Source organism: Oncorhynchus mykiss, chromosome 10, assembly GCF_057628025.1.
Source record: "Oncorhynchus mykiss isolate SJ-2025 chromosome 10, ASM5762802v1, whole genome shotgun sequence".
Classification (NCBI taxonomy): Eukaryota; Metazoa; Chordata; class Actinopteri; order Salmoniformes; family Salmonidae; genus Oncorhynchus; species Oncorhynchus mykiss.
In genome coordinates this window covers 37,034,959-37,059,701 of record NC_143031.1, presented here as the reverse complement: position 1 = coordinate 37,059,701, position 24,743 = coordinate 37,034,959, and the positions used below count along the sequence as shown (strand labels likewise).

At 43.3% G+C, this 24,743-nt stretch overlaps 1 protein-coding gene across 6 annotated transcripts; it reads left to right on the top strand.

Annotated features, from left to right (window-relative positions):
• LOC110533791 (ras-related protein Rab-6A) lies at positions 1-21,273 on the top strand. Of its 6 annotated transcripts, none has more exons than XM_021618307.3 (8): positions 1-882; positions 12,600-12,658; positions 12,980-13,033; positions 14,138-14,243; positions 16,172-16,283; positions 17,595-17,688; positions 19,222-19,288; positions 19,496-21,273. In XM_021618307.3, exons 1-8 carry the CDS (start codon positions 813-815, stop codon positions 19,558-19,560), a joined length of 627 nt encoding a protein of 208 aa, XP_021473982.1. In that variant the 5' UTR covers positions 1-812; the 3' UTR covers positions 19,561-21,273. The 6 variants fall into 6 exon arrangements, 4 of the variants coding, with proteins under 4 accessions (XP_021473982.1, XP_021473984.1, XP_021473986.1 ...); XR_016484050.1 differs by having other exon boundaries at positions 118-882; positions 17,595-18,241; XR_016484051.1 differs by lacking the exon at positions 14,138-14,243 and adding an exon at positions 13,866-13,971 and having other exon boundaries at positions 118-882; positions 17,595-18,241.
• The last annotated feature ends 3,470 nt before the right edge of the window (positions 21,274-24,743 follow it).

The window sequence follows — 24,743 nt, the reverse complement described above, 5'->3', positions numbered from 1 at the left end:
ACTCCAATTTCAGAGCACTCTCTTCTGAGTGTGCCAGAGCGCAGAATAACTGAGGAATTTACGAATTTACGAATTGTTGGCAGCAGCATAGTTACAGTCAACAACGCTCTAAAACACATGACAACAGCCTAACCAGCTCTGCTAGTAGGACGAGTAAAATGGTCAGTGTGAGGTGTTCTCTCATTTGTGTCTGGACGTAGCTAGCAAGCTAGCCAACTTTAGCCAATAGTTTGGGTGCTTGACTGTCTTAGGTCATAACACTCGGATTAACCCTACTGCTAGGCCAGAGCTTGATGGCCCCGAGTGCGAAACGCTCTGAATTTATGAACGGCACAGTCTAACATGCCACTCCAGAGTGAATTTGCGAACATACCCGTAATTTACGCCACTGCATCGGAATGCCACAGTCGCTTTGGATTGGTGGAGCCTTGTGCCAGTCGTCGAACACATTAGGTCGTGACTAACATCCTCTGAAACAACTAGCTAACAGCGATGGAGTGGGAGTGCTGAGGTAGTTAGTTAGTCAGCGAGTCACAAACAAGTCAGCTGAGTGTTCAAGAAGCCAGTATCTACTAGCTAGTTATTTAGCTAGAAACTCACCGATTGCCAGTCAAGCCAAGAAATTGCAGTTTAGAAGCATTGCTGTTAGCTAGTTAGTTCTTACGGCACAACCCCCTGAACTTGTCAACTGGGCTGGCTAGCTAGTAGGGATTTAGCTAGCTCACTAAAGTAAGGGGTAGTGTGTTTTTTTCTCCCCACACTGTGGGCCACAGTCTACAACTTGCCTTTGCCTGCCTAACAACATTGCAGTCATGTCCGCAGCAGGAGACTTCGGAAACCCTCTAAGGAAATTTAAATTGGTCTTTCTTGGCGAACAGAGCGGTAAGTGAACACTGACCTGTGTGGGGTAACGACTAACGCGTTTTATGTGGTCATCAGCGTGCCAATTTAGCTATTAACTGGCTAGCAAATGCCATCAATCATCATGGGCGAGTCCCTTAATTTAATCGATATCCACCAACTGCCATGATATAGAGACCATGGCGATTTAAACGATCTAAATAGCTACGATCAGTGATATTGAACCTATCCGTGATATCAAGTGTTTTACGTTAGCTACTTTGTTGCTAGCTACCGTTAGCTGGCAAACGTTAGCCAGGTAAAGCTGCTAACCATTAAGGTTAACTATCATATACTTTTTTTTAGACATACACTTACTAGCCGAGCTAGTTAACAAGCTGTTGGGAGACGCGTTGTTTCTAGTTCACCCAATCAGTCAGGTCAGTAGTCGGGTTGTAACGACGTTAACTAAAATCATTAACGTTAACTAGTTAGCCAGCTGCTACATACTACTGTATATGTTTTTATTTCACCTTTATTTAACCAGATAGGCTAGTTGAGAACAAGTTCTCATTTTAACCTGCGACCTGACCAAGATAAAGCAAAGCAGGTCCACACAACACAGGTACACATGGAATAAACAAACATCATTACAATATACCAATTAAACACGAGTGATAGATGTGCAGAAGATGAATGTGCAAGTAGAGATACTGGGGTGCAAATGAGTCAGATAAATAAATACAGTATGGGGATGAGGTAGTTGGATGGGCTGTTTACAGATGGGTTATGTACAGGTGCAGTGATCTGTGAGCTGCTCTGACAGCTGGTGCCTAAAGCTAGTCAGGGAGATATGAGTCTCCAGCTTCAGTGATTTTTGCAGTTCATTCCAGTCATTGGCAGCAGAGAACTGGAAGGAAAGACGACCAAAGGAGGAATTGGCTTTGGGGGTGACCAGTGCGATATACCTGCTGGAGTGCGTGCTGCTATGGTGACCAGTGAGCTGAGATAAGGCGGGGCTTTACCTAGCAAGGACTTGTAGATGACCTGGAGCCAATGGGTTTGGCGACAAATATTTATTTTTATTTTACCTTTATTTAACCAGGTAGGCTAGTTGAGAACAAGTTCTCATTTGCAACTGCGACCTGGCCAAGATAAAGCATAGCAGTGTGAACAGACAACAACACAGAGTTACACATGGAATAAACAAGTCAATAACATAGTAGGGGGAAAAAAATAATCTACACTGCTCAAAAAAATAAAGGGAACACTAAAATAGCATGACCTCCCTACAACGCCTGGGCATGCTCCTGATGAGGTGGCGGATGGTCTCCTGAGGGATCACCTCCCAGACCTGGACTAAAGCATCCGCCAACTCCTGGACAGTCTGTGGTGCAACGTGGCGTTAGTGGATGGAGCGAGACATGATGTCCCAGATGTGGTCAATTGGATTCAGGTCAGGGGAACGGGCGGGCCAGTCCATAGCATCAATGCCTTCCTCTTGCAGGAACTGCTGACACACTCCAGCCACATGAGGTCTAGCATTGTCTTGCATTAGGAGGAACCCAGGGCCAACCACACCAGCATATGGTCTCACAAGGGGTCTGAGGATCTCATCTCGGTACCTAATGGCATTCAGGCTACCTCTGGCGAGCACATGGAGGGCTGTGCGGCCCCCCAAAGAAATACCACCCCACACCATGACTGACCCACCACCAAACCGGTCGTGCTGGAGGATGTTGCAGGCAGCAGAACGTTCTCCACGGCGTCTCCAGACTGTCACGTCTGTCACATGTGCTCAGTGTGAACCTGCTTTCATCTGTGAAGAGCACAGGGCGCCAGTGGCGAATTTGCCAACCTTGGTGTTCAAATGCCAAACGTCCTGCACGGTGTTGGGCTGTAAGCATAACCCCCACCTGTGGACGTCGGGCCCTCATACCACCCTCATTGATTCTGTTTCTTACCGTTTGAGCAGACACATGCACATTTGTGGTCTGCTGGAGGTCATTTTGCAGGGCTCTGGCAGTGCTCCTCCTGCTCCTCCTTGCACAAAGGCGGAGTTAGCGGTCCTGCTGCTGGGTTGTTGCCCTCCTACGGCCTCCTCCACGTCTCCTGATGTACTGGCCTGTCTCCTGGTAGCGCCTCCATGCTCTGGACACTACGCTGACACACAGCAAACCTTCTTGCCACAGCTCGCATTGATGTGCCATCCTGGATGAGCTGCACTACCTGAGCCACTTGTGTGGGTTGTAGACTCCGTCTCATGCTACCACTAGAGTGAAAGCACCGCCAGCATTCAAAAGTGACCAAAACATCAGCCAGGAAGCATAGGAACTGAGAAGTGGTCTGTGGTCCCCACCTGCAGAACCACTTCTTTATTGGGGGTGTCTTGCTAATTGCCTATAATTTCCACCTGTTTTCTATTCCATTTGCATAACAGCATGTGCAATTTATTGTCAATCAGTGTTGCTTCCTAAGTGGACAGTTTGATTTCACAGAAGTGTGATTGACTTGGAGTTACATTGTGTTTAAGTGTTCCCTTTTTATTTTTTTGAGCAGTGTACATTGTGTGCAAAAGGCATGAGGAGGTAGGCAATAAATAGGCCATAGGAGTGAATAATTACAATTTAGCAGATTAACACTGGAGTGATAAATGATCAGATGAACATGTGCAGGTAGAGATACTGGTGTGCAAAAGAGCTGAAAAGTAAATAATATAAAAACAGTATGGGGCTGAGGTAGGTAAATTGGGTGGGCTATATACCGATGGACTATGTACAGCTGCAGCGATCGGTTAGCTGCTCTGATAGCAGATGTTTTAAGTTGGTGAGGGAAATAAAAGTTTCCAACTTCAGAGATTTTTGCAATTCGTTCCAGTCGCAGGCAGCAGAGAACTGGAAGGAAAGGCGGCCACATGAGATTTTGGCTTTAGGGATGATCAGTGAGATACACCTGCTGGAGCGCGTGCTACGGGTGGGTGTTGACGTCGTGACCAGTGAACTGAGATAAAGCGGAGCTTTACCTAGCATAGACTTGTAGATGACCTGGAGCCAGTGGGTCTAGCGACAAACATGTAGTGAGGGCCAGCCGACTAGAGCATACAGGTCGCAGTGGTGGGTGGTATAAGGTGCTTTAGTAACAAAACGGATGGCACTGTGATAAACTGCATCCAGTTTGCTGAGTAGAGTATTGGAAGCTATTTTGTAGATGACATCGCCGAAGTCGAGGATCGGTAGGATAGTCAGTTTTACTAGGGTAAGTTTGGAGGCGTGAGTCAAGGAGGCTTTGTTGCGAAGTAGAAAGCCGACTCTAGATTTGATTTTGGATTGGAGATGTTTGATATGAGTCTGGAAGGAGAGTTTGCAGTCTAGCCAGACACCTAGGTACTTATAGATGTCCACATATTCTAGGTCGGAACCATCCAGGGTGGTGATACTAGTCAGGCGTGCGGGTGCAGGCAGCAAACGGTTGAAAAGCATGCATTTAGTTTTACTAGCGTTTAAGAGCAGGTGGAGGCCACGGAAGGAGTGTTGTATGGCATTGAAGCTCGTTTGGAGGTTAGATAGCACAATGTCCAAGGAAGGGCCAGAAGTGTACAGAATGGTGTCGTCTGCATAGAGGTGGATCAGGGAATCGCCCGCAGCAAGAGCAACATCATTGATGTATACAGAGAAAAGAGTCGGCCCGAGAATTGAACTCTGTGGTACCCCCATAGAGACTGCCAGAGGACCGGACAACATGCCCTCCGATTTGACACACTGAACTCTGTCTGCAAAGTAGTTGGTGAACCAGGCAAGGCAGTCATTAGAAAAACCTGCCGATAAGAATATGGTGATTGACAGAGTCGAAAGCCTTGGCCAGGTCGATGAAGACGGCTGCACAGTACTGTCTTTTTTATTGATGGCGGTTATGATATTGTTTAGTACCTTGAGCGTGGCTGAGGTGCACCCGTGACCGGCTCCGAAACCGGATTGCACAGCGGAGAAGGTACGGTGGGATTCGAGATGGTCAGTGATCTGTTTGTTGACTTGGCTTTCGTAGACCTTAGATAGGCAGGGCAGGATGGATGGTCTGTAACAATTTGGGTCCAGGGTGTCTCCCCCTTTTGAAGAGGGGGATTACTGCGGCATCTTTCCAATCCTTGGGGATCTCAGATGATACGAAGGAGAGGTTGAACAGGCTGGTAATACGGGTTGCGGCAGACAGTTTCAGAAATAGAGGGTCCAGATTGTCAAGCCCAGCTGATTTGTATGGGTCCAGGTTTTGCAGCTCTTTCAGAACATCAAGTTTAAAATAAGTGTTCATTCAGTATTGTTGTAATTGTCATTATTACCAAAAAATGTTTTTGTCCGATTTAATCGATATCGGCTTTTATTGGTCCTCCAATAATCGGTATCGGCGTTGAAAAATCATAATCGGTCGACCTCTAGTATGGAGGTGGGCTAGAAGTCAATAGGTTCCTTTCATTGTAGGCAAGGCTATAAAATAGTTTATCCTATATACCACTGTCAGCAACAAACATCCCCCTCTAACCAGAACTCATGCTACATTTCAATGAGGTTGATGTGTTTTGTTTGTGCTGCTGACAAACGTGTGTGTGTGATGTGTTTCTGTTGAGACTGGGGGAAGGGAGGAGTAATGTGGATAATATACTGCTGTGATTTATTTTGTGTTCTGCCCCAGAGGAATGAAGCCTGACCTCTGACCCCTCGCAGCTATTTATGTAAGCAGGGATTTCTGCACTGGTGTGAGAGGTGAACACTGGATCAGAGTGTGCACACATTAGGTCTAGTCAGTTTAAGTCCCTCACCGCTGGGAAACACACAAACGACAAACTTCACACTCATGTTTTTGACTGACATGTACTACTGTGTCCACAGACACGTATGGCAATGGGTCTAGATTTAAGTGACTACTTCTCAGGTGTTTTCACCATTAGATCTTATCAGTGTAATTACTTCTTGCATATTTGAAAGGATGGCCTGGTCCTAAACCCAGACCCTCCCAAGTTAGTCCTAACCTTCCCTATAATTATGAGATTATTGACTGGTTCCCAATTTCCAAACTGGCCATCGTATTACTCTGGCCACCTAATCATCCCCAGCATCCAATTGGCTTGTTGAACTACTCATCTCCCCAGAAACTCTTTCCTAGGTTGTTGATAGTGTTCTCACCTCTTAGACAACTTACCTGGTAAGTAAAAATAATGCTAAAAACAGCTCTCTTGCTAGCAGACATGTAAGCATGTTTCTATTTATTAAAGGAAAGACCAAATACAAGTTTTTTTTTTTAGGAAGTGGTGGGCCTCTAAATTGAACATTATTTTTTAACTTTCCTAACTGCAGACCATCTTAGTCTATTCTCATTGAAGAGACCTGAAGTGGAGATATCAGGCCAAAATTTCAATTGACATAAATATGTACATTACTGACTCACGCGACTACAATACACATTGGCCAAATCACCCTTTCTGACCACACTTTGAGCTTGAGTAGAACAAGTCCCCAGTGCAGTCAGGGCACACGCATGCATACAGTGGATGTCTTCACTGTGTCATTGTCTGCAGCAGTATCTTCTAACATGTGGGTCGTCTTCATATTGACTCCTAAAGTAGACATGTTTTCCTTCTGTCAGCTGTCTAGTCCAGAGGTCGACCGATGATGATTTTTCAACTCCGATACCGATTATTGGAGGACCAAAAAAAAGTTGATACTGATTAGTCGGCCATTTTTATAATTTTTTTTACAATGTTTTTATTTGTAATAATGACAATTACAACAATACTGAATGAACACTTATTTAAACTTAATATAATACATCAATAAAATCAATTTAGCCTCAAATAAATAATGAAACGTTCAATTTGGTTTAAATAATGCAAAAACAAAGTGTTGGAGAAGAAAGTAAAAGTGCAATATGTGCTATGTAAGAAATCGTTTAAGTTCAAGTTCCTTGCTCAGAACATGAGAACATATGAAAGCTGGTGGTTCCTTTTAACATGAGTCTTGAATATTCCCAGGTAAGAAGTTTTAGGTTGTAGTTATTATAGGAATTATAGGACTATTTCCCTCTATACCATTTGTATTTCATTAACCTTTGTTCTTATAGGCACTTTAGTATTGCCAGTGTAACAGTATAGCTTCCGTCCCTCTCCTCGCTCCTCCCTGGGCTCGAACCAGGAACATAACGACAACAGCCACCCTCTAAGCAGCGTTACCAATGCAGAGCAAGGGAAACAACCACTCCAAGACTCAGAACAAGTGACGTTTGAAACGCAATTAGCACGCGCTAACTAGCTAGCCATTTCACTTTGGTTACACCAGCCTCATCTCGGGAGTTGATAGGCTTGAAGCCATAAACAGTGCAATGCTTGACGCACAACGAAGAGCTGCTGGCAAAACGCAAAGAAAGTGCTGTTTGAATGAATGTTTAAGCGCCTGCTTTTGCCTACCACTGCTCAGTTAGATACTTGTATGCATGCTTGTATGCTCAGTCAGATTATATGCAACACAGGACATGCTAGATAATATCTAGTAATACCATCAACTAGTGATTATGATTGTTTTTATAAGATAAGTTTAATGCTAGCTAGCTAGCTAGCTACTTGCTTATTGCATTCGCGTAACAGGCAGTCTCTTTGTGGAGTGCAACGAGAGAGGCAGGTCGTTATAGCGTTGGACTTGTTAACTGTAAGGTTGCAAGATTGAGTCCCCCGAGCTGACAAGGTGAAAATCTGTCATTCTGCCCCTGAACCGAGGCAGTTAACCCACCGTTCCTAGGCCGTTGTTGAAAATAAGAATGTGTTCTTAACTGACTTGCCTAGTTAAATAAAGGTGTAAAAAAAAACAAATTGGCCAAATTGGCGCCCAAAAATACTGATTTCTGATTGTTATGAAAACTTGAAATCGGCCCTAATTAATCGTCCATTCCGATTAATCGGTCGACCTCTAGTCTAGTCCCCTCAGTCTTTGGGTGGGGTCTCTCTCAATCCCAGCTGGTCTGCCCTGTGTAGTGCATACCTTCCTCTCAAGCAGCACTGACCCCTCCGCCCAGAAAAATGGGGAAGGGGGCAGTCCTGAACTCAAACTAGGTTATGGTTTTCCTCTCAGGAATGGTAGAGGTGGGGCATGGAATGAGTCAAGTCCTACCTTCTAATTTTAGGGAGTACCACAGATGGTATGGTGAGGAAGGCACAAGGAGGCTGAAGAAATTCGGCTTGGTCCCTAAGCCCCTCATGGAGTTCTTCAAATGCACCATTGAGAGCATCCCGTTGAGCTGTATCATTGCCTGGTACAGCAACTCCAGGCCATCAGACTGTTATTCACTGCTAGCCGGTCTCTGGCCAGTTCCCTGCCCTGAACTTTAGTCAACCGCCTTAGCCGAATGCCCATACGTGCATCGTACACTATGTACCAAACATTAAAAACACCTTCTCATTATTGAGTTGCTTTTGCCCTCAGAACAGCCTCCATTCGTCGCGGCATGGACTCTACAAGGTGTCGATAGCGTTCCACAGGGATGCTGGCCAACGTGGACTCTAATGCTTCCCGCAGTTGTCAAGTTGGCTGGATGTCCTTTGGGTGGTGGACCATTCCTGATACAAACAGGAAACTGTCGAGTGTGAAACTCGGCAGTGTTGCAGTTCTTGGCAGAAACTGGTGCTTCTGGCACATACTACCATACCCGATCAAAGGCACTTAAATATTTTGTCTTGCCCATCCACCCTCTGAATGGCACACATACACAATCCATGTCTCAAGGCTTAAAAATCATTCTACCCTGATTGAAGTGAATTTAACAAGTGACACCAATAAGGGATCATAGCTTTCACCTCAGTCGGTCATGGAAAGAGCAGGTGTTTTTAATGTTTTGTACTCTGTGTATCTACTGTATTCTAGTCAAGGCCTATTCTATAGAACTACTGCTGTACACACTTTACTATTCATATACTGCCCATAATGTTTATACACACCATCATATATATTTATATCCCGGACTCTGACATTGCTCGTTCTAATATTTATTAATTCCTTCCTTTTGAGGGGGAGATTTGCGTGTTTTTATTGACATATATTACTGCACTGTTAGTGCAGCTAGGAACAAACATTTCGCTACACCTGTGAAAACATCTAAATATGTGTATGCGACCGATTTAGTTTTAATTTGGGCTATGGGGAAAGCTGTACCGCTTGATTGGGAATCCAGCCATTTTGTTTTCTCTGCCTCTCTCCCTCCATTTCTCCCTTTGGCAGTTACAAGGTATTCTGTCAAATCATGGCATTTTCATACACTGGTCAGCGTTAGTGGCTCCACAGAATGATTTAACTGTAATTGGGAACCTTTGCCATCTGGCATTCCTGTCACAAGAATGTCACTCTTATCTTCCCTTCCATACTTAGCCCATGCTGGGGATTGGTGTCACATGTCCTGCTTTTCATCTATGTACACTCAATGGCGTGAGAGCCGCTCCATTCTCTTGCATTCAAGGAGAAGTTTTCAGTTTCATTGCTCTGCCCACAGAAAAAAAGCAGCCATGGGACCACTCATTGTCATATTTTAGAGGTCACCTCTTCAAGTCTGTCTGTATTTAACTTCCATTGATGCCCATTTTGATTGGCTGTTTGCTATCAGGAGAGAACCAGGCAGAACGAGATTAGGCATATTGTCTGAGGAATGGGTTATTGAAAAGAGTTTGGTATTTGTCTGGTCACAAAGAGAAGTAATGTAAGACGATGTCATGCCAACTACATTGTGATGAAGAGAATGGAGTGAGAGAAGGCATAAGGCCTCTAGATCGCTCCCTCTGACCCTAAATCTGGCACACATTCGTGTGTGTGTAGATATCTCGATCGATGGTACAGATTGCTTAGAGACCTGTGTGCACTGTGAATCTGAACACTGCTGTGTTATGGAGAGCTCTTCTCAGGATCCATGAGTTGAGGCCTGACCATCCATGAGCAACAGTGGTAGTATGATAGAGGGGTTGGGAGAGATATACAGGGAGGGGGAGGTTGTATTGGAAATGAATACTTGTGCATTCCACCATGTGGTAGACTGGAGCAATGAAACAAAATTATTATTATTATTTTTTTCTCCCTGTTTGAATCCCGCCCTAATTTCCCTTGAGGTGTTGTCACATGCCAGTGCAGGGCGAGGGAGAAACAGTGAGGGGGAGTGTTGGTGGCAGAGATCCAGGTTAATTGACATCAATAGACTGACCAGGTGAAAACTATCATGGAAAGAGCAGGTGTTCATAATTTATTTTGTACACTCACTGTACTTGGCCGTTTTTGAGTATGCAAAAATATTTTTTATACTTTTAAATGCCCGGATGTCATACTCATTTCGGCTTTGACAACAGCTGATCAGTTAGATATGGGGATGTGCTACCAAAATCAACGAATGGCGGGAAACAATGCATTCACACACAATGCATTCTCAGTATGCAAAAATAGGATGTTTAATAGTATGCAACATTTTGAAAATCATGTATGGTTTAAATGCCAGGACGTTATGTCTGGGTCGGCACTGAGAATCTCCCAGCATTCCTTGGAGTTTTTTTTTTCTTAAGTCAATTCAAAAACCCTTCAGGATTTTGTATGGCATTTTTTTACTGATCTCTCCCTTAAAGTGCAGACTTGGCAGACGGCTCCTCATGGACTCTTACTGGTTGGTGGAGTCAAGTCATAAGGTAGTGGTGAGCTGTGGGCTTTGGCCAGAAAACAGATGGTGCACCTCAGCAAATTGTCTGAGGAGTTGCTGAGTTTGGAGGATTGCAGGACCAAATCAGGCTAGAACATGTCTTATGTTCGCTATGTGAAATGACTCACTCCACACTGGTCTGGTGAGGTGTGTAGTACTGTGTCTGTTCTGCCAGCACTACTGGTGTTATTTACTCTTCAAGACTAATCAGGGCCATAGCCAGGGATTGAGTTTTAGTTATGTCCTGAGTGGGTCATGTACTACATTTCTATACAATTTTAAAAACTCTGAAATTGAGAACAGCAGAAACAAGTGGAAATGGCCCCAGCACTTATCATGGCTCTTGTCGCTTAATTCACCACAGTCCATCTACAGACCCATAGCATGTTAGCAAAACAATTAGCTGCTACACGTTAACTCGCATTAACTCAGCACTATCATTTCATACTTAGAGGGATCTGTTAGCAGAAAAAGTATTTTATAGACAAAAGGTAAACAAAAAAGTTTGCTTTACAGAGCTTTTTTTTTTTTGCTAATTTCCTGCAATTCTCCACATTTTGCCATTACATATGCCATGTTAATATGATATCTGAGAAAAGTGATTAACAAAACAAGAGGCCCACTGGAAACCGGGGCCCCTGTTCATGTGCCTGGTCGGTAATTCGGCCATGAATACTAAAAGTTACTATGGCTGGCTAGACTAATTGAGTGACTGTCAGTGACCACATTTACATGCACACCAATATCCTGTTATTATTTTGGATACTTAAGTACTCTGTTTTTGAGTTGATGCACATAAACATCATATCCTGTTTACAATAACCTGAAGAAGTTTGTATCCCGGTTATGAGAAACCTGGATAAGATGCCTGGGATAGGCTGATCTAAGACGGGATACTGTGGCATGTTAACATCTTATCCCCTTTACTGTTGCGGTCTGCACAGGCTCAGTGAAGCATTTCATGGGTGTTGTGATGTTTTCATCTGATTGTCAAACAAATCACTTCATAAAGTAGGCTACCTGCCCATATTGCTCCACCATAATAATTCCATAATTTAGACTACTGTAATTTACTACTGGCTACTTTCACCCTAATTTACACAAGTTTCTGCTTATAATTTCTGATATTTGGTAGGCCATTTGTTTGTCAACTATAGTTTGATGCATGTAGTTTCTCTTCTGTCATAACTTGTTGCCCAGAAGACTAAATAGAGTAATGATTAGCAGAATGTTTTGCATAAATAGAATGAATGCATTATTCATCTTGGTAACACCGGTAAAGTTGTCCGTTTCATTTAGGGGCCGGGGAGAAAACACTAACTCTAAAACAGTGGAAAGATCGGTCCTATGCAAAATGTCCAAATGCCATCAGTTTGACCGGTTTTAAGGAAATGAAAAGCTGAGAAAATGACGAAACCTATTTCTGTTAAGACTTCGGTTAGTCTTGGGTGCATATTTTGTGGTTAAAATACAGTCTGCTTGCATAAGTGTCAAAGATGATGCGTGTGTAATGTGTTTTCTCAAGAGATGCTGAAAGAAAGAAATTATATTTCTCCACTCCTGTTTGTTCTCCGCTAACAATTGTTGTATAATTTAACTGCAAGAAATGCATAATTCTGTGAGTTTATATTGTATTACTCTACATGTGAGTGGTTATAGGCCTACCATCAGTGTTTATATTTCAGTTACTATTCCTTTAACCAATATTCTTAAAGGAGGAATATTGTGTTAATTCATGGTCAGGGATACTCGTGAGGCGGGATATCAAGGGTGCATGTAAACGACGTATCCCGAATAAGACCTGAAGTGAGAGATGAGCTACTATCCCAAATACTGTGCACATGTTATTTTAGTCATTAAGTGACTTATATCAAGAGGAAAACTGCAGATGCACAACCAAATTTCAAAATTGTACCTTGTGTATTCTAACGCAACAGTAAGTTGAGACCCCGACTGGGTTCCTAAAAATACATCCAATTGGGGACAATGACAGCGATCCGGACTTCAGTGTCCTTATGTAGCCATGTTGGTCCTAACTCGTGTCTTGTGTTTTTCAGTGGGGAAGACTTCATTGATTACCAGGTTCATGTACGACAGCTTCGACAACACCTACCAGGTGAGGCTAGACCACACAGACACCATTGAGTCTGGATATGGTAGTCAGGGCTAGGTTTACTACACCATTGATCTCAATGCCTAACCTTAGTCCTGGTCCTACAACAGGGTGGGCAGACTTTTGCTCCAGACCAACACTAACAGACTATATTTAGCTAGTCTGTCTTTATGATTAGCCAATTGAATTAGGTCTGTTAGTGCTGGGCTCGACTAGGCAATCTGTTTGTTCCTTCATTTTAGTCTAACTACAGTACTGAAGCCTTATCAATCTACCATCATTGTCAGAAATGTTCTCATTCTTTTCATTCTTTCTCGTTTCCAGGCCACAATAGGAATAGATTTCCTGTCAAAAACCATGTACCTCGAAGACCGAACAGTAAGTGTTACTTTCTCCTTTTTAAATCACTCTCTTGAAATTGTCATATAAAGTGGTAATGTGCTGATTGGGATGTTATGCTGATTGAGAGAATATTTTAGTGGGTGTTGTTAGTCATGACTCTGGTGTTACTTTTGCTGAGTAATGTTAAATTGCATTATAGTGATTTCGAAAATGTCTCTTTTTTGAAATGTAAAGATTTACCCATTCATTGGTATGTACGCACCCCCACTCAATCACACAGGTCTCTGAGTCTTTACTGCATTTTTGCCAATAGTGGTTTCTGGGACTTTGGGGATGCTGGGTATCCTGTGACCTGACTGTCTGCTCTAACTGTGTTTTGTCCTGGCCCAGGTTCTCACACACACACACGCGCGCGCACACACACACTAGCGCCTTAAAAGAAGCCGGAGAGCTGCCCTGTCCTGGGCTGGGATTGGATCCTCCTTCTTCCTTCCTGCTAGCTTTCTCTCCTCCATACAAACTCTGTCATTCTTTTCTTCCCCTTTTCCTATCTGCTCATATTCGGTTCATTCTCGTGCTGAAATTCAATATCTAGCGTGATTTGAGAAGAACCTTTTAGACATGAGGCCTAGTACCCATGATTCCCCTGGCCCTCACCATTCCTCCAATGGTCACACACTCCATGCATGTAGCCTTCTTTCTCTCTCTCTCTCTCTCTCTCTTTCTTTCTTACTCTCTCCTTTTCTCTCCTTCAGAAGTTGATTTGTTTTATTTCTTTTTGGTTTCTTACCTCATGTTTTCCTTTTCTCATCTACTTTTCATCCTTTCCTTTTCCATTTTATTTTATTTCTCCTCCCATCCGCCACAGATCAGGTTGCAGCTGTGGGATACGGCTGGGCAGGAGCGTTTCCGTAGCCTCATCCCCAGTTATATCCGAGACTCCGCTGCTGCTGTCGTAGTATACGACATCACAAGTAGGTACTCCCCTCCGCGCCCCGCCCACTCGACGTGCGTGCGTGCCCCTCCCCGCCCCCCCCTCAACCCTCATCCAGTTCTCCCCTCTCTTACCACCACCTCTTCCTCTTGCCCCTCTCTCCTTCTCCTTCTCTCCCTGTGTGCTGGTGCTAACGTGCTGCTCAGGTGAGGCTGCAGCTTTGGGACACAGCCGGCCAGGAGCGCTTCCGGAGTCTGATCCCTAGCTACATACGAGACTCCACCGTGGCCGTGGTAGTCTATGACATCACAAGTGAGTGCGGTCCCTACTGATGGAAAAGTGATGGAAGGATACCAATCAGAACAAAAAAACATCACCTCGTTTTTTGCTACTGGCTCAAGTCCCTTTTCTGTTTTTTCCCTTCTCCTTTTTTCCCTGTACCTGATGCCTTCTGTCCCCTTTTCTGTTTTTTCCCTGTACCTGATGCCTTCTGTCCCCTTTTCTGTTTTTTCCCTGTACCTGATGCCTTCTGTCCCCTTTTCTGTTTTTTCCCTGTACCTGATGCCTTCTGTCCCCTTTTCTGTTTTTTCCCTGTACCTGATGCCTTCTGTCCCCTTTTCTGTTTTTTCCCTGTACCTGATGCCTTCTGTCCCCTTTTCATGTTTGATGGTTTTCTCCCCCTCTTTTTTTATGTGTCCACTTCTTCTTTATTTGGTCTTCTTTTTGCGTGATTGTAGTCTGTGAATGTTTCCGTATTAAATAGACAGATATTAGTTTGTTAATTGATACCAGAATGACAAAGCATTCGGTAGCATACATACAACCTAATTAGGCTACAGACCAAATAGCTTTCAATAGCAAAAATCAGTTGGTGAAATCTGTTTATAGTAAAAAGCAGTTAAATTTGTCAATAGTTTAGTAGTTTCCTTGATGATTTCCTGTTTTTTTCCAACAGAGCAATCCCATTTCTTTTCAATCCTTCCCTATCTTTATTTTTCTGGACTGTTCTTTTTTGTCCATGGCAACCATGACTTAGGTTTGTCACCCATATACAAAACAATGAAGTGTCTTATTCGTTTCGTTAGAAATAATTGGTATCGGCAGCTTTGATGTTGCTTCAGGGGCCTATTTTGCCCGACATGAAATAACAATGTTCAGTTTTCACTCAATTTTAACATCTCTCTCCTACAATGTGTCCGTTAGATGATTGGCCATTAGGGGGAGATAAAAGCAGACATGGAGCTGCAGCAGGGCTAGAGGAAAATCAATAGACATCTTTTTAACTGGCTCTCCGGGGAGGAAGTCTGACTGTCACTACAGAAAAACAGACACCACTTCCAGCTGGATAGAGGATAGACTGTTAAATACATATATATAGTATATCGCCCTCAAACTCAACTCTGGACCCTGAAGCCAGTTTCACTGCTTGTTTTAGTTGTTCCCCTCTAATTAGGGACTGATTTAGACCTGGGACACCAGGTGGGTGCAATTAATTATCAGGTAGAACAGAAAACCAGCAGGCTCCAGACCTCCATAGGGAATGAGATGAGTACCCCTGGTCTATGGGATAAACAGACAGGCAGAATACAAGGATATGGATAGATAACATAGTAGCCTAGATGGATGGAGGGTGTAGTGGCTAAATTATCCAATTTAATTGTCCCAAAACAATTATCATCCTAATCCTTTCGCCACAATTGAGTGGTGAAATGTTAGTCTTGACTCATGCAAATCCAATGTCCAGAGTTTGAATCAAGTTGAATAATAATACATTTATTTGTCATTCTTCTGGTTACAAAATATAAAGAGAACTAACAAAACAAATTCTAATAATTCAAACCAAAAAAAAACAAATGGCACGGTAAGGATGGTCTGGTATTGTGAAAACACTGAGCTGCAATTCCAGTCTCTACCAGTAAGCCTTGGAGTCTGTAGCTTTGAACTGTATTCTGCATCAGCCTGTAGAGGGGGCTACACACACTTGACAGGGGATAAATAGCAAACACACAACAGATTCCTTATTCATTTGAAACAAAGATGTACTATTTAACCTATTTGGCTCTTACATCTGGATAGGAACTGGGAGCTGGATTTACTTTGTTTAATGAGCTTACTTGTCACATTCTCTGTATATTTGTTACTGTCTCTGTCGTTCTGCTCATCACCACAAGTCTGTACTTGTCACAACCTGAATGGAGATTAACATTTATTCTCTCCTCCCTCTCTCCCTCCTGTATCAGATGTCAACTCTTTCCAGCAAACCACAAAATGGATTGATGATGTCAGAACGGAGAGAGGAAGTGATGTCATCATCATGCTGGTGGGAAACAAGACGGACCTTGCAGACAAAAGGTGTGAGTGACATAATAACTGAAGGCTAAAGTCAGTCTAGTGTCAGTAAGCCTGTAGAGCTCTTCAGACCAGGGGCCTCATAACAGTTGAGTCAATTTTACACTAAATATCTTTATGTGCCATTTCTGAGAACACTGCGTGTGCACAAAAATATAATTTCTAAACTAGATGCGTGCTGTACATGCATACGCATGTTTTCCATTATAAATCAGACCTGTCGTAAAACTGCACGCCTGAAAAACGCCCTTCATTCACCTTCTATGGTGTCGATAACACCCTTATTTGCTGTACACTGTGGAAGTATTAGAATTAGGCCAAGATGGCCTCTAAAGGAAATAGCAATGGCGAACTTGTTCAAGTGTCTTTGGAGGTGTTGATGGAATGTTTTATTTTGTCGTGACATTTGCTATAGTCTGACCGTTTCTGAAAGACCAAAGCAATTGCAAGTTGTGGACCTGTAATTACTTTAGAATGCAAAGCTAAAATAAATGGATTTAGGCTCTTCGCACTAACTGATGATTGGCTCTTTTTATTACAGTATATTCAGCTACTTGTTTTGTTATTAATGTGTCATTGTATATTATATATCATATAGTCCTGCTCCTTCTTGCAATGCATTACTTCAACCAGTAGAAACTGTGTACTCATGGTGTAAAGTTTGCAGGAGGATAAGCACATTCTCACGTTCAGTTTTATAAATGCCATCTTTTGCGCGAGATCTGGCGCATGTGTGTTTTGGGGCATATTTTGTACATATGCAACATTTTCTAGATGAGGCCCCAAGTCCTGGAGGGCTCTCTACATTAGAGCATACTACTGAATCCACTGACTGTAACTGTAGAGCGTTTTATTTTACATTTTTAAGTCAGACCTTTAGGCCCTGCTGTGTTGAGTGGGAAATGCTGTCCTCTAGGTACAGCTGACCAGGGACTTGTTGACCACAACAAGGGGTCAAACCTCTTCCCTTGATACAGGCCATCTAGAGACGGAACTGTCTGGAGTTGAATAGACCACACACTCTTTCCAGTTTAGCACGACCTAGATATATTATAATTATTCAGAGGCACAACTGATCATAGCAAGTCTTATCCATTTGTGTGTTCAAACAATTGTGATAGCCAAACCAATCCTTTTTATTTTACCACATGGTTTGCCACTATAACCCCCAATGCTTTTCGCCTTAAAACAACTGCTTTGAATTTCTATTCCCATGTTTACTGTATTGACTGCTGTGTTGTATTATTGGTTTTAGATTCTATATGAGCTGACTGTATGCTGTTCATGTTTAACCCTCTTATCTACCTACCACAGGCAAGTTGCTATTGAAGAGGGTGAGAGGAAGGCCAAAGAGCTAAATGTAATGTTTATTGAGACTAGTGCTAAAGCAGGTTACAACGTCAAGCAGGTGAGTTTGTGACTGAGTCGTGCTCTCCGTCCATGCTTCTACTGCTGCTCCCTCGGCTCATCCTCGAAAGGTCACCCATGTTCAGGGGTTAAGGGTCAAATGCTGCAGTAATGCTGCATGGGTAGGTTTAGTTTAGCCCAATCCTTATATGTAAGGTCATTTAGAATTTCTGAAGTGACTTGCACAGGCACACAGTTCTATAATACCCATTGATTGACCATTTTAGATTTAAGTGCTTTTCATTTGAATCCTATATGGTGTATTGAACCAGGAGCTGAGGTGGTACTCTGAGGTGTTGATGAAGTAAGAGCTGTGTGGGCACTCGACAGAGCAGAGGTTGCAGGAGGAGGAGCAGGAGGAGACACGGCATGTTCATCCTTCACTTCATGATGTTCATTCTCTTTTTCGTTTTCTCGTTTGTGTGTGTGTGTGTTTGTCCATTGTCGTGTGTCATCACAGACAGATAACCACAGAGGAAGGGGAACAGAGAGCCAAAGAGCTGAATGTTCTTTTTATTGAAACAAGTGCAAAGACAGGCTACAATGTCAAACAGGTAGAGCACAGCGTGTGTGTGACGTGTGCAGTGCTCACGCTTTCTTCTGATACCTTCTCTCACACGTGTGCATATCACTGTGTGTTGAACACTGGCTTGTATTTACACTGATAGCTTCTCTCACACGTGTGCATATCACTGTGTGTTGAACACTGGCTTGTATTTACACTGATAGCTTCTCTCACACGTGTGCATATCACTGTGTTGAACACTGGCTTGTATTTAAACTAAATGGGGTCCTTGGATTTGTCTCAGAACCCTTGCCCACCAATCTCATGTCAGTCATAATAACCAAAGACCAGAGGGTTCTTTGCACCCTGTAGAGGTGTGGGCTCAGAGTTGGTCTGGTGGGTGGGACAGAGTTTAGACTTGTGATCCACACCCCAGGTTTTATTTGAGGTGATTTCTCTAACCACTATCAAATGATTCTATTTAATGCATGATCTATCCAGCAGGTTAATTTATTGGATGGTATTTTACCTCCTTTTAGGAGGAACTGTATATGATTACCGCTGTCTACCTTAAACCAATGAATGAACAAAGCTTGAATCAGTCTGGATTGTATCGTGAGCTCTACAGTAGGTTTGTGTGGAAGGCACGCTGTACAGATAATTTATGAGAGGCCTTTATTCAAACCCCCCAGGCAAGTAAACATGAATAAAGCAAGCAGTTTCCCCTGTTCAAATCAACTGTAAGATACAAGAATGAGCTCTGATTTGCTGATTAGAATCCTAGATGATTGACCTATCAAACGCACTCAAATTCAAGGCACAAAGATTCTATGGGGTCTCATTTCTTATGGTGTCAGCCTCTGGACAGGTGAACCTTACAGTTTGCCTGTTTTTAAAACATCGTCATTGGAAGCATTAAGAAGATCGGAAGCCCAAAGAGCTGCCCTGGCGCCTCTGTGGATGTCAGGGCAGGATGACTGGAGTGGTCTGACTCTGACCGATGAGGTCTGTTCTCTCTCTTTCCTGCAGCTGTTCCGACGTGTGGCTGCTGCCCTCCCTGGCATGGAGAGCACACAGGACAAGAGCAGAGAAGACAGTATCCTTATTCTACACAGACACACTTGTGTGTATGACTACGCATGTTTTTCAGTGGCAATAGATATAAATGCTTACAGATTGTACTCAAACATGTAGACACCTATTGGCTAGCTTGTAAACCTATTGAGAAGATGGGATGTGTTTTAAAGGACTTCATGTTTTCTTGTCTGACCTCCGAGTTGGTCCTTAACCCCTCCTTCCCCAGTGATTGACATAAAGCTGGAGAAGACCCCAGAACAGCCCGTCAGCGAAGGAGGCTGCTCCTGCTAACTCCAGCCTCCGTTTATCACTCTCTCCATCACTGTTTCTCTCTCCTGCGCTTTGTTCTTGATCTTTCTCACCCTGGCTTATCGGCCTCTATACTGTACCTATCCTCTCTGCTCTCCCTCTGAACCCCTTTTTTTCCTGACTCCTTCACCACAGCCTGAAAGAGAAGAACACTACCTGTCCGTCATCCTTGTCGTCATGGAATCCTGTCGTGGAATCGCTGAGATTACCTTAAGCTTAACAAGCAAAATGTGGATGTGAATGCTATTTTATTTCCGTTGAACTTTAACTCTACTTTGGCAATGAAAAAGGAAATGATTTATTGTTACATTTTTCAAGCACTGCGTCTTGTTTTTCTGTAATACGCCATGCAAGTGACTCGTTCTTACGTCCTACTTCCGTGTTCATGCCCCTGGTCTTTTACATGGGCCTACAGATATCAAATTAATTGAAACGCAGTTAAATATTACGCTTTGTGGATGGAACTACTTCTGCAGATGCCTTTTATGACATTTTTGACAATTGAAGACTATTTAAAAAAAGCCTAGAACAGTTAAAAAACGACAAGCCTACTTGCTGCGTCGCTTGCATGGGTATACTCTGGAAATGGTTGTTTGCACAGTAGTCAAAAATGATTGCAGCATGTGAGAAACAGACTTCAGAGTAATGGATAACTGAGTGGAATTGTTCTGCCATAAGTGGGCTTAGCAGCCCCCAAGAATATCACCCACTCGGTAAACGTTGAGCACACCAACCTTACCTGTTTACGCCGGTCCCACCACATAGCAGCTACAATGCCACTCCACCGAAGCATGGTATGACAACACAATGTAGGGAAACCACAAGAACTCACACACAGCATGATGACACAATTCCCACCACAACGTGACGCAAAGGGCAGTTTCACTACCACAACACGACCGTCCTTCATTATTCACCTTGTCCTCACAAATTAATAAAAGGTATCTTCACCTTGGCTGCCATTTTCTATTATATCTCTTGGTTAGATCTTTACTTTTTTCTAAAAGTACAATTATTACCATAGATGAAACGATATTGCTTTGGAGAACGGTACTGTTTGCAAAATGATTTTTGTATATTGAGAAGTATCATATTCAACGCAAACCCAACTTCGTTAGATATGCTGACATGCCTTTTTAAGTGCTCATTGTAAGAGGGCTTCCATGGTTTTGGGATTTCCTAGCTTTGTTTGGTTTAATGTTATATCGACACTTTAGTTATTTTTTTTGATCTTTTGTTAATGAGAATTATCTTACATGTTCATTCAATCCACAATGACTTGTAATATTTATTTCGACTGGATCATGTTTCTTTTTTTATTACTGTTAATATGATCATTGTTGGGATGATCCCTAAATGACTAGAGTATTTTGTCAACCACCTGATTTTTTTTTCTCCAAACATGTCCTCCAGCTCTTCGGGTGATGTCACTACCCCTCTACTCCACCCCAAAATGCTGATTTGATCAAACTGAAGACTTTCTGGAGGAAAGTCCAGTAGCGTCTTGGTCCGTAACCTTTTATCTTTGGAATGGTTTTAACTGGAGGTTGGAGGCTGTCTGTGCTGCCACAAGCTCATCATTTGCACTGCTAGAAGTCATCAGTGTCTTATCGTCATCCCCAAGAAAGGTCTGCGTTTAACTGAAATGTCCTTTTTTTCATGGTTGAATAAATAGATAAATGCTAGACAAGGAGAGCTGCAAAGTGTGACTCGTCTTATTTCCTGTCAACTTGGTGATTCCTTAGTTCTATTTGAATTCAATATTTCAAGTCTAAATCATTTTTATTTTATTTAACCTTTTTAACTAGGCAAGTCAGATAAGAACAAATTCTTATTTCCCCACAACAAAATTGGGTCATAGTGGGCAACGTTTTGGCTGTCTATGACACATGAGTGTTTTCTGGTATTGTACTGAAAGTGAAGACAAGGTGAAGGACAACATATTGGCCTGATGTCAGAGCAGGCTCCATCCTGTTTCAAGGGGAAGGTCTTGGGAAAGGTCAAAGACTGTACTCTAATCATGCCTGTCTGCACTCACCAGCAACACTGCATCCACTTTCTGACCACTTCTCTGAAACAGCTTCCCAGTAAGTTACAAGACCATTTGTCAGTCAACATATCAGTTAGTGATTACAGCCTCCTCCCAGCTGCCACAGTGCATTACTGGACATTTTTTTCAGTGGGTTTGGTCGCCTAAAGTGGAACCGGTAACAGTTGGTACTGATCTGATGCATAAATCAACTATGCCTCTGACTGGAGCCCATCCCTTTACTAGCCTGCTGAGAGCTGGTACAGCCACTGGGTGGCAGCCTCTCCAACGACTGGCCAAGGGGCCATGAGCAGAGAACATTCCACATGAGTTACTGTTCAGAGGATCTATGTCGGCTCCCTGATGGTAACATTCAACACATACACACCTGAGCTCTACACACACATACACCAATCCCTGCTTTCCCCCTTCATAGACACGTTGACCTACAAAGCTATGCATCATCTAACGTACTATCACCCACTACCTTATCTACATAGTTATTGTGTCATCTATCATACCATACACTATCATTCCTCTTTTGGTTAAGTGACCCCTATTCTATTCATGACAGATTCTTAACAGCTTTCTATGAGGTAGTGAACAGTGTTCTCTAGTCTACTACAGCACTAGCTGGATCATTTCCCCTGACTTTACACTATTTGTTTGGATTACAATATGTCATGTCTTTTCACCCCATTTGATTCATACTGAAGCTTCAAGCATGAAGCCCTAAATATGGAGTATCAATACAGGATTATGACAAGTGAATAGCAACATCTGTTAATAATGATCAGCATCTTTGTGACAAGAAAATCATCAAATTGATATTTTTGGGATATCCATTAATCTAAGATAAATATTTCCTGTTAATTCATTAATGCAATTTGGTGTTTCCCTCCATCCAAGGTCATTGATGCAAGAACATTTATTTGTGTGTGCGTGCGTGCACGTTTTTATTTAATTGTAGTGTTCAAAAAAAGCATGTGTGTTTGCTTGTGTGTGTGTGTGTGTGTGTGTGTGTCAGCTGGCTGTTCTAGGTAACTGATGACACACCTGTGTCTCACTCTCTTGTTCCATAGAGGTCTGAATTCATTCAGCCCCAGCCAGCTGAGGACAGCTCTCCACACTATCTCTATGTCACTAACCCAGGACCAAACACATTCCACTGTTTTAGGACTGATACACCATGTGTCCTTGATGAGGATGATACCCTAAATTACCCCCACGCCCAAGATGCTAAACACACACAATGTTCCCTCTCCATCCCTATCTGCTCTCTCTATCTCTCTCACACACACACAGAGCTAGATACATTGATTCACTGCAGTGGTTGCTGTGTAAGGTCTGTGGTTGTGAACTTGCTCCCTCTAGCTTGATCCGTGGCTGGTTTTGTATGAGGGTATGCAATATCATTGCATGCACTGTTACCATGGCATCACAGAGGCACGTTTCCTACTTACCTCTCACAAGCCAGCATGCAACCTGAAGCCCCCCCACCCCCCACCACCACAACCACTCTCCCTGCCTCTTACCTCCCTCTATTTCTTCTTATGTTCTAAATCTCTTGGTCTGTCCTTTCTTCAAATAACATTTTATTGATCACATGCTTCGTAAACTATTTAACTAACTATTTAGCAGTCTTATGGCTTGGGGGTAGAAGCTGTTCGGGGTCCTGTCAGACTTGATGCATTGGTACCGTTTGCCATGCGGTACTAGAGAAAACAGTCTATGACTTGATTGGATGGAGTCTTTGAGAGTTTTTTTGCGCATTCCTCTGACACCGCCTGGTTTAAAGGTCCTGGATGGCAGGGAGCTCGGCCCCAGTGATGTACTGGGCCATACGCACTAACTTCTGTAGTGCCTTGAGATCCGATGCCAAGCAGTTACCATACTAAGTGGTGATGCAGCCAGTCAAGATGCTTTCAATGGTGCAGCTATATAACTTTTTGAGGATCTGGGGCCCATACTAAATCATATCAACCTCCTGAGGGGGAAGAGACGTTGTCATGCCCTCTTCTCGACTGTGTTGGTGTGTTTGGACCATGGTAGATCCTTAGTGATGTGGACACTGAGAAACTTGAAGCTCTCAACCCGCTCCTCTACAGCCCTGTCAATGTTAATGGAGGCATGTACGGTCTTCCGTTTCCTGTAGTACACTATCAGCTCCTTTGTCTTGCTGACATTGAGGGACAGGTTGTTGTCCTAGCACCACACTGCCAGGTCTCGGACCTCCTCCCCATAGACTGTCTCATCGTTTTGGTGATCGTGACTATTCCCATCGTGTCGTCGGCAAACTTCATGATGGTGTTGGAGTTATGCGCTGCCATGCAGTTGTGGGTGAACCAGGAGTACAGGAGGGGGCTGAGAACGCACCCCTGAGGGGCTCCCGTGTTGAGAGTCAGAGTGGCGGATGTGTTGTTGCCTACACTAACCATACTGGGGGTGTGATCCAGTTGCAGAGGGAGGTGTTCAGTCCCTGGGTCCTTAGCTTAGTGATGAGCGTGGAGGTGAGCTGAGCTGTAGACATTGAACAGCATTCTGACGTAGGTGTTTATTTTGATCTCTGCATCTTTGTGTGAGTAAAGGACATCCAGTTGTACAGGTGAAATGCTGGTAGAAATTAGGTAAGAGGGAGAGTTGAGTTGTCCTGCATTAAAATCACAGGCCAGTAGGAGAGCAGCCTCTGGATGAGCATTTTCTTGTTTACTTATGGTCCTATACAGCTCATTGAGTGCAGTAAATAGACAGATACAAAAAAAATAAAGATGATAACACTCTTGGTGAGTAGAATGGTCTGCAGCTTATCATGAGGTATTCTAACTCAGGCGAGCAGAATCTCGAGAATCTTCCTTAATATTATAGATTGCTCACCAGCTGTTGTTAACAAAGAGACACACACCACCCCCTGATCTTACCTGACGCTGTCGTTCTGTCCTGCCGATGCACAGAAAACCAGCTAGATGTATATTATCCGTGTCCTTGTTCAGACAAGAAACATTGGATATTCTTCCCCTTGATGCTGTTACTGTTGGTGTGTGACTCACAGTGGCTACTGTACCAATGTGGCAGAGCAAGTGTGTGTGTGGGGGCAGGTGGGGGTAGTCTATGTACTGTATCACACCGCCATTATATT

Bases quoted from the DNA above. Each gene is read 5' to 3' on its own strand.
- LOC110533791 (XM_021618307.3), top strand. From the start codon at position 813: ATGTCCGCAGCAGGAGACTTCGGAAACCCTCTAAGGAAATTTAAATTG. The intron at 14,244-16,171 runs GTGAGTGCGGTC...CTCCTGTATCAG, and splicing joins GGTAGTCTATGACATCACAA to ATGTCAACTCTTTCCAGCAA. The intron at 19,289-19,495 runs GTATCCTTATTC...CTCCTTCCCCAG, and splicing joins GGACAAGAGCAGAGAAGACA to TGATTGACATAAAGCTGGAG.